The sequence below is a fragment of the Lytechinus pictus genome, chromosome 4 (assembly GCF_037042905.1).
Source record: "Lytechinus pictus isolate F3 Inbred chromosome 4, Lp3.0, whole genome shotgun sequence".
NCBI lineage: Eukaryota > Metazoa > Echinodermata > Echinoidea > Temnopleuroida > Toxopneustidae > Lytechinus > Lytechinus pictus.
In genome coordinates this window covers 11,346,844-11,357,136 of record NC_087248.1, presented here as the reverse complement: position 1 = coordinate 11,357,136, position 10,293 = coordinate 11,346,844, and the positions used below count along the sequence as shown (strand labels likewise).

The following is a 10,293-nucleotide window of genomic DNA, read 5'->3' as shown; positions in this document are numbered from 1 at the left end:
TTCTTTTTTTCAAAAAAACATTTTATTTATCAAGTCATTTGCAGATTCACTCCCCCCCCCCCCAGAATTGTTTTTTTTCTCTCTCAGTCAACAATCCCCTTATTTTTTTAATGTACTCCCCCGCCCCCTAACCTAACCCGATCTCCCTCCCCCTCTCTCTGCCTCATCCTTTCTGGTTCTTCTTCCTCTCTCCCTTTCTCTTCATACATATGCAAACTGACTAAATCTAAATAAGCATACAATGGCAGGTTAAAGATTTAATTAACAGAATTTACTTAATTTTACTTACGACTACATGTATGCAAACTTTCCAGTATTCCACAAATAACATTTTTAACTGAAAAGACAAACATAAATTTGAGTAACACGTCCTATTAAACAATATCACCAAAGAAGTTCGCATACAAACATGTACAAGATTTTATTTATTACAAGATTGTCAACAGACGCAGTGGTACAAAAACTTAAAAGCGGCTATTGTTCATTCAATATTTTTGATAAACACGTCTGTCAATATTTCATTTTAAAAAGCCAATTTGAGTGAAGGTTAATATGAATGAGCTGAACTCCTTCTACAATTCTCTATTCACAATTCATACAGAATCGATAAACGACTGACTTACATTAACCCCATTACATGTATCTTCAAATGGCAGGAGTACACGAGTCAAGATTTCAATGTTTTCAGAATAAAACAAGTTTGATTTTTTTTTAATATTTCATATTACGTCTGCTAAATCTTTTCAACCCCAAATCCCATTCGATAATACCAATTCAAATCATTATACAAGGCAATATATAGATAGCACTAATACGAGGATAAATACTAGAATAGCAGAGTTTCTTACATACAAAGGCATCATAAAAAAAACAAAACTATAATATTCTACTATGTGATTTTTTTCTTCTGAAAGTGAACTAAAATGAAAGCAGCAGGTACAGGGATACATGTATAAAACAAATAATGTACATGTACTATTATCATTCTACTATGTCTAATTCATATTCATTTCAATATCACACATACCCCTCAAGGGGAGTGGTTCACAATATGGTTCACAAGTGAGGGTTCTCGATCCCTGATTGGTCAATTAATTATAGGCATTAATTTGAAATCTCACTGCCGGGCAGTACATGTACTAAAATACTTTCATGAACAAAAATTTCAAAAGATGGAATAATGATGGTGTTTGAAATTTGAAGATCACTGAATATTTACAGATTACAGAAAGTCTTGCAATAAGTTATGCAAAACTTATGTTATACATCTACATGTACATGTATGCCTTTTCTCAGTTGAATTCCTTGTTATTTATTTGCAATCCATCGTAACCCTTCCTCTTGTTGGGCCTAGTTACTGCTGCCAATATCGATATCAAGTCAAAGTCAATTTCATGTGGTCCATACAAAGTATGCATTTACATGCCAAAAAAAATACATGTATTGAGACAGTGACTATACACGTAGGTTCCACGAAAAATAAACCCAGAATTTGAAGACATACATTAATCATGATATACCGACCACAACACACAAACTATACATTCTTAGAGAAAAATAACACATTTCATAATCATTTCACACTGATATATAAACACTATTATGCATAATCATCTTTCTTTTTATACATTGTTAACAACCGTTCGTATTTGTACACTACTCTGCTTACATCAACAAGTGAGTGCTTGAATGAGAGGCAAAAGAATTCCAGCTAGCTGATGCAAGTGCTTTTGTACAAAAATAAGTTTCTTCTCTATTTCACCATTGACAAATGATTATAAGAAAACAAATCAAATTACATTAATAAATACACTACAGTAAAAAGAAGAAAAAAAAACACAATCTAGAAACTTGGTCTGTGTGTGAACCAGAGTATTAAAAAAAAAAAAAAATTTGGTGTATGAATTCAAATCTAATGGAAAATGTGCAGTGCTGGGTTGGCAATTATATTGGTTGAAGATGAAATTATTTAATAGAATTATTCTCAGTTTCTCAGACAATTAGAGAATACAGTTACTCAAGCCTTCCTATATTTTTTAAAAGACAGAGTGTGGTATAAATTGTAATTTTGTTTCCATGTATATTCGCTTTTTGGGCCCGTTGGGTCTCATCCAAGTCTCATCCCGCCATGGTTTAATCCTAGTTGGTCTACAACAACTGATCTCCTAACCATTTTGTCTAATTGCCATTAAGCAATTTACCATGATTTTTCTTATTTCCAGTTAGGCCATAAAAGACCTATTTCATATAATTTCCTCTTACAGTAAAACCACTTTATTAATCTATATGATTAGAAGAACTGTACATGAATAAAATTTCATTTTTTTTCAAGAGCAAAATAATAAGTAGACTAAGTCAAAGTGAGAACATCAGGGCCCCGTCTTACAAAGAGTTACGATTGATCTGATCAACCTAAGTATTTGGAAATCAATCAATGTCATCATTTTTTCTTCAGGAAATTTGCAAAATGTCATTTCAGGACCTTTGTAAACAAAGAGAATCGTAATGAATTTTTCAACAAAAGTTCAGAATATATGAGTATATATCTGGAAAATATTCTAATCTAAACAAACATGTATTTTAGATGTTGACATTGTCGGCTCTCCATAGTTGTGGTTGATTGGATTAATCGTAAGTCTTTGTAGGAGGGGGCCCTGATCACTAGATGAAAGGATAGTTCGACCAAGTGGCAATTAGACCTGGTGGGTGTTTCATAAAGATGTTCGTAGAGTTACGAACGACTTTAAGCACGACTGGAACCCGTTCTTGGGTCATAACTCAATTACATAAGGATATCAGATAGCACAAGAAAGGATCACCCGTCATGCGTAAAGTCATTTGTATCTTACGAACAGCTTTATGAAACACCCACCAGATAAAAAGTAGACCAACTGGATACAAAATTAGGGTTAGAGATTAATAGGGTGGTGGAATGGTGTATGTGATCAGGATGTAGGGAGAGGATTAGGATTAGGTTTTGTCTGAATTTATCTGCAGATTTCCCACTGGAATATTAAATGTTATCAGAGATGAGACCAAACTCTGCGTTAAAGAAAAATATATATGTGCAATCAACATAATATACATACACAGAATGACAGATGAACTGTCAAAAGTGGCTAATCAAATATTGCAAAGTGCAATTAATGAAATATCTAGTACCTGGGTTTGATCCAACTTTGTTCTGTATCCAGGCATAAGAGCAGATATGAATGTCCAGAGACTATTGTATTTCATTTTGCAAATAGGCAGGCCTCATAACTAGTTTTATAGGCCTTTTGATTCTAAACACTTCACTGGGTATAACAACACTAGCGTATCCAGCATCAACTACGACAAAGAAATGTATGGGACCATGCATAGGCATAATAGAGTCACTATTGTCCCTAGACAATTGGGCCCATGAAATGCTTTGTAAGATCTGATGCTGGATATGGGCCTGTATAATACTGTAACCACTACTATAATTACATGAGCAAATATATAATTTATGAAAGATCCCGAATATCCCCAATCGAATGCAATTTAATCAGTTGATGCTAAAAAGTAAGATAGCAGGAGTAACATAACCAATGCAAGCCGACCAGGTGGTTGAGGGTCATCATCTGGTATCTAATGCTTCAGGCACATATCCCCCACGGCGGCCATACGGCGAGTCGAAAATAGCCATTTTATTCATTTTTATTCAAACCATCTGTATGTAGCTGGTACAAAAAATGTTGAAACAGCCATTTTCGACTCGCCGTACGGCCACCGTAGAGCAAATGTGACCGAGGTATAAAGTCAGAGTCCAATCAAATTCTTGAAGGTTTCTTGTACAAGTTATTCATACAGGTGGAGTAATTGTTTGGGCCTGTGTATTTGTATCGTGCACGAGGTTGGGGGTTACGTATTCCTGACTTTGCCTGGTACATACTTCTTGTCCAGCACCTTGTCTTGTAGAAACATGTGAAGGATCTTCTCATTCTGGGCAAGCGGATGTCCCGCAATCCTGCAAGAGACAAAATGTTTCAATGATTTAATGAAATGACAGCCGCAACTTCTGACTCTAAATATGAATGTTCATGTATGCATTCAATGAACATGAATGAGGCTTATAGTGGGTTAATTCACATGGATCAGGGGGTCCATTCCATACCAGGGCAATTTTCACAAGGACTTACAAATCATGAGTTACTGAAAAGAGTATATGAAACCGACCCTGGAACTTTAACGATTACGGTAACTCTGCCATTAATTTAACTTGAAAATCGAAAATGGTATTCCTATCAAAATTTGAATATGCTGGTGTAGATTCACTTCATTACATTCATATCATATTTGGGGGGAAAGCTAATTTTGTAGATCTTAAATACTGTATACATAGTTTGTTATTCAATAGGTTTGGGCTTACTTTTGATGCTGAAATAAACGAAAACATAAGAAATTCAGTCATTTCAGTGTCACCACAGATTATGAATCATCAACCACTTTAGGCCTATACTGTAAAAGTGGAAATTTTCGTGGATTTTGCAGCAAGATTGGAGAGCGCGAATTTTAAAACACGCGAATTAATGAGCATTTATTTTAATGCAAGTTTTGAACCGCGGTTCAATTGCGTGTATCGTTTTGGCAAAGAGATTGCATAATTTGACCTATAGAGGGCGACATTCAAGCAAGCAAGCTTGAGCTCTAAAATCATATGCATCGCGAGAATTTGTTCCAAAGAATGTGATAATTTCTTTGACAGTCGCAGATCGGTATTTAAATTATGATTTTGGTTGAAATATAAATTGCTTTTGCTGTTTGATTGGTGAGTGCTTAGATCTGTTTAGTTTTTAAGAAGACGTTTGGTCGATCGCCCAGGTTTGATGATTGATCCCATGCACTTTGAATAGCCGTACCGGTAATCCCCCGGTCCTTACCCGGTGCTCGGCCGTCTATACTAAGCCAGCAGTGCCTCCGTTTGCCTTCCCCGATGTCCGTCCCGCAAAGAAAAGTTGCATTAAATGTCATAAAAGCTCAAAAAAATGCTGAATTACGCCACTTTACAGGTAGAATTGTGATCAGAAAATACAATTTCGTCGCTGAAATGTTAATTGAAACTATTCACAGATGGGGAAGAAGAAAGAGTCTTTCTGATTATGGAGTGTGCAGCACGAATTCAAGAACCCGCGAATATGTTTTGAAGCCACCAAGCGCAAAAGTAATCCCGCGAAAAATAACAGTGTTTACAGTATATCAAAAGTTTCACATGATAATAAACCGGTAATATTGCTGAACCTTCAATCAACCAAGCAGAGCTACGAAAATAATAGTACGAAGCAGAATTTCTCAATTTTCTACTTGAATTTAACAGCCAGTGAGGTCATCATCCCAGTGCATGTGCGCAGATATTTCGTTCTGTTTGCCTGGATCGCAAACACTGAACTAGATCGCAAATGCAGCAAAGTGCTTACATCCTCTATATTCGTTGTTCGCAAACAGAACAAAATGGCTGCCCGCAAGCAACAGGATTTTCAAGATACGGGCTGATAAATTCAAGCAAGAAAATTGAGAAATCCTGCTTCGTGCTGTTATTTTCATAGCTCTACTTGGTTGATTAAAAGTTCAGAACTATAGCATCATGCTAAAGTTTTGTTATAAAGGTCTAGATTAGAAAATATATGTCTTACAGTGGTTGATATTCTCAGCCTTTGGTGACACTGAATTTCTTTTGTATATTTTCATTACAGCGGTTCATCGGTCTGGACAGATTTACACCGGTGACCGCCATCATCAGGCGGTCACCGGCGTACCACCCGGTTTGACTCAGGCTTAATGTCGCTATATTTCAACAGCACTTACTTATTGATAAAATCCTCTAAACCTTGCCTCCGGTCCTCGATGAAGTCGTCCTCAAATATACCATCTCCTTTCTTTAAAAATGGAAGTTGTTTACCAAGAGCTTTGCCTGGTAACGGTGGAACAACAATCTAAACAAAAAAAAAAACATTGTTCACGTTATAATGTAAAGTGATTGTGTCCAGGGGGCCGTTTCATAAAGATGTTCGTAAGTTAAGAGTGACTTTAAGAACGACTGGTGAACCTTTCTTACTCGCTTAACTATCGTCAATAAATATACAATTTTCCCCCGCATTTTCCACAAGAAAGGATCACCAGTCGTTCTTAAAGTCGCTCTTATCTTACGAACAGCTTTATGAAACACCCACCAGGTATTCAGACAGATAAAAAAAGGAAACTAGTTTAATAGAAAGGAAACTAATCTCTTCAAATCAAACCTCTTAGCTACATGTATTAAAGTCCATGTGCTCTTCATGACTACTTTCATCCATATGCAGTGTAACCATTTCCAGATTGGGGTAAACAATTGTTCACAATTTTTTTTTTAAGTTGTACTCACTCAAGTGGAATGATTTGTTGATAGTCTAATGATGTCAGACACTACCAATAGCCAATAGATGGACAAAATTTCAGGATATTACAAATATATTGTATATATATATTATAGAATTATTTCAAAGTGCAAACTTTTTTTTTATACGCGTGTATTTGAACTTACTTTACTATCTCGTTCTAACTCTTGCTTGAGAAACTCAAAGTCACTGTATCTCCGCCGTACCGTTGATTCTTTTTGCTTGAAGACTGGTAGATTCGTCTGTGGTCATCAAGAAAATAATGATGAAAAAAAATTGTAAGATTCTGGGCCAAACTAATTACAGATTTCAGTTGTAAATAATCATGTAAATAAATTATGTTTAATACTAATTTGTCTATCAATTGTTCTACAAACAGCGCCTCATAGCGAAGGCCATCGTTGATACATCATCACAAAGCGAGTCAAAGGTAAAGCCCATTGTATTATGCAACGTGGGAAGATTTTGCAGTTGCAAGAAGGTGATAAGTCTAGTATAAAGAAACCTCTCATTTTGCCTATTTTCAATTTTAAAATTGAATCCCTTTATACGCATTATAATTAGGTGAAAAAACAGGATTAACTCTGTTTTTTCCAAAATGAATGTGGTAAATGTGGATTTTCGAGGGAAATCTGTAATTGTTGACAATGTTCCACACGCAGGTCTATAGCCCCCTTGTCTAGGCTCCATGATGACAATACAAATTATAAAAATATTGTTACAGATTCCTCTAGGCTAGCCAGGAGGCTCCTAGAGAGTAAGAAAACATTCACTAACGTATACATGCTTACTCTCCACGGAGCCAGAGATTGTTCCTATATCATCTACATACATGCTTGTTACTCTTAAAATTAAAAGCACGGCACCCCAAAATTAATTTTCTCCATAAGTGTTCTACCCATAATATGCTTTTCACACTGCATTTCCTTAACCCCATACTATCTCTGTTTGGTTTCACCCCGTCTTTCTTAACCAGGGGGGGGGGGGAATTCTGGGGCTACTTTTGAGCTCACCAGACCAAATTTGCCACATTTTATTAAATTTTACATTGGACCCTTTGTTAATTTCAGGGGCTCTTTTTTTAATTTTTGAGGGCTCTGTCAATTTGGGGGCAAATTTTCCCTGAGCCCCCATGTAATTTTTTCCAATCTTAACCCCATACTATTTGCTCAGCCGGGGTTAACAACACCTTAACCCAGTACTATCGCAGAGCTCATGAATAATGATGATTTTTCCACACAGTGACACAGAGCGTGATTAACGTGCAATTTCGACTTCTGTGATTGGCTCATGCTTAGCCCCACTTTTCCTTAGCCCGTTTCGTTTCACACTGCATCTCTTAGCACCGCAATAAGCTGGCTAACCCTGTTTAACCCTGATTAACGTGCAATTTTGACTTCTGTGATTGGCTCATGCTTAGCCCCACTTTTCCTTAGCCCGGTTTCGTTTCACACTGCATCTCTTAGCACCGCAATAAGCTGGCTAACCCTGTTTTGCAGGCGGGCCAGAGAGTACCATACTATTTGGAAAAAAAAACACCAACAAGAATGTAATTTTTCCAACCAAAATTTTGTCTCACTGAGGTCAGAAGCCCATTTGTTTTGTGTGTGGGCGACAACAAAAATCCAAATGAAAACAAAAGTTGACGATGAATTTTTAAAGTAGACAGTGAAAAGGGGTAATTTTTATGAGGAATCTGCTTATCACATTTCTATTTGCCACCAAGGTAATCCTTTTGCAGCAAATATAAACAAAGGAAATTGGTAACATGTATCCCAGGTAACTGGATAATTGGATACGATACACAAATTCTTTTATACAAAAGTCTCTGATAATGATATTGGAGGTAATCTCCCACTGTCATGGGAGACAGTCTTCCATATTGCAAAACGATCGTGCGCAAATTACATGTATGGGGTGACCATAATTTGCCCACATTTTATAAATTATCATGAAGTTGATTTTCAATAAAAAATTTCTCACAGTTCACACAAAATTCATCAAACTCATAAGTACCAGACGGAAGGCAAGACCCCAAAGTCAAATTCACTTGAAGGAATTACAAAGTAAATGTAGGTCAAGCTCAAGGGTTTCGCTGGTATCGCGATCTCAAAAAATTACATTGGGATCGACTAGTGCGTGCTCGGCTGAAAAAGTGTGACCTTGGAATCATGATACATCTAAAAAATTCTCTCAAATCTCATTTCGCAGGTCTGTTTTTTCACAGCTGAGAAATATTGGCCATTTGGAGCGTTTACAAATACAATTCCATTGTGATATGGATGGGCTAAAGAAAGGGGTGTTAACTTTCGTAAATAACTGAGTAGATCTAAATCCCGAGTATATGTCATTGAATTTCAATATCATCATCAACAGACACCTGCCGGCTGCAACACTGCACAACCACTGCATGCAGTTACTCTCAAATTAGACAATTATTTTTGTTGCTCTTTTCTCATTTTCAATTGTCAATACTGTCTGAATCTACTTAAGCCGCTACAACAAATTTCCTTTTTATTCTACTTTAAACCCATATTACATCACAATAATTTTATATTTAGGAGTGAATTATTTTTCCAACATACCAATATGTACTTTTTCCAAAGCTTTCCAAAACTAAGATCACTTTCTCATTACATTATCATGATTATACCGTAGGCCTAGGCCCTAAATTTGTTTTTGTAATTTCTTGATTCTTTTGTATTATAAACATTGCTTTTTTGTTGATTTTATGTGTATTTTTATGCTTTTCTGTAAAACATTTGCCAATTCAGCTGTAACAAGCTGCGATCATATGTTTTAATAAATCTTGAATTGAATTGAATGCATGCAGAACCATCACTTCACTTTGACTCAGTGGATCACGCCTCTTTTACTGGGTTCAAAGCAACACAGCACAACATTCGAACTCACGGGACACTGCAATGAAATTGAAAATGGGAACACTGGCCACCGCAGTGCTGCTACTTACCGTCATTCTGACTTCATAATCTGTGTATCTTTTGTTCCCTATACCATGTGTTTGAGGATTACAGACATCTATTTCAAGAAAATTGGCAGGAGCAGCGTAAGCATCGTCAAGAGTTTGTCTCTTGGAGTCTAAACGACTCGTGTCAATGTCGACAGGTTTTGGTCCGTCTTCCGCCATGTTTCGTTTTCTCGATTATTATGCTGCAAAGAAAATTCGTTATGTAGGACATAGAAAACGTAGTTACTTCCGTAGCTCGAGATACCCCACTGGCACGGTATAACGGTTCCACGTTCCACATTTTTGGGACAAAAGAGCAGTCCAATTATTGCCCCCCCCCCCACCCCATAAAAATATTAATGAATAAATAATATTCATGATACTATTAATAATGATGATGATGATGATATGAAGAGCTCACTTGCAAAAGGGGTTAGGTCCATTTTTCATCAAATTTGATTTTTATGTCTCAATGTATAGTTTTTTAGTAGCTCTATAAGATGAGACCAAAGAAAAGTTGACATTCCTATTAGAAAGTGAACTAAAATGGCAAAGAAAAATCACTTTTTTTTAAAGGGGTTAGGTCCATTTCAATTTAGTTGCAAAAGGGGTTAGGTCCACACAGATTTTTTTTGGGAAAAGAATATCTTAAAAAATATGAAGACAGGTAGATTTCTTTTATACCCAATTTTATGTTCTCATGGTAGGGTATCATGAAAATTCAGTTTCGCATGCGAATATTGCAATATGGGAGAATTAAAAAAATGATTTTTGGAGTGGACCTAACCCCTTTTGCAACTTAACTCTTCTGAGGAACTCATTTGTCAAAAGGGGTTAGGGGGGTTAGGTCCATATTTCATAAATTTTATTGTTTTCTGCCTCTAAACCTCTAAAGTTTTAGTCACTCTGATGATACCAAAGAAAATTTGA

General features: G+C 36.2%; 1 protein-coding gene across 1 annotated transcript; it reads right to left on the bottom strand.

The window, feature by feature from the left end:
• Positions 1–249: 249 nt before the first annotated feature.
• LOC129259023 (sorting nexin-12-like) lies at positions 250–9,690 on the bottom strand. The gene is made up of 4 exons (XM_064098383.1): positions 9,367–9,690; positions 6,542–6,637; positions 5,827–5,954; positions 250–3,991 (listed from the first exon to the last, which is right to left on the bottom strand). Exons 1-4 carry the CDS (start codon positions 9,541–9,543, stop codon positions 3,886–3,888), a joined length of 507 nt encoding a protein of 168 aa, XP_063954453.1. The 5' UTR covers positions 9,544–9,690; the 3' UTR covers positions 250–3,885.
• Between the last annotated feature and the right edge of the window lie 603 nt (positions 9,691–10,293).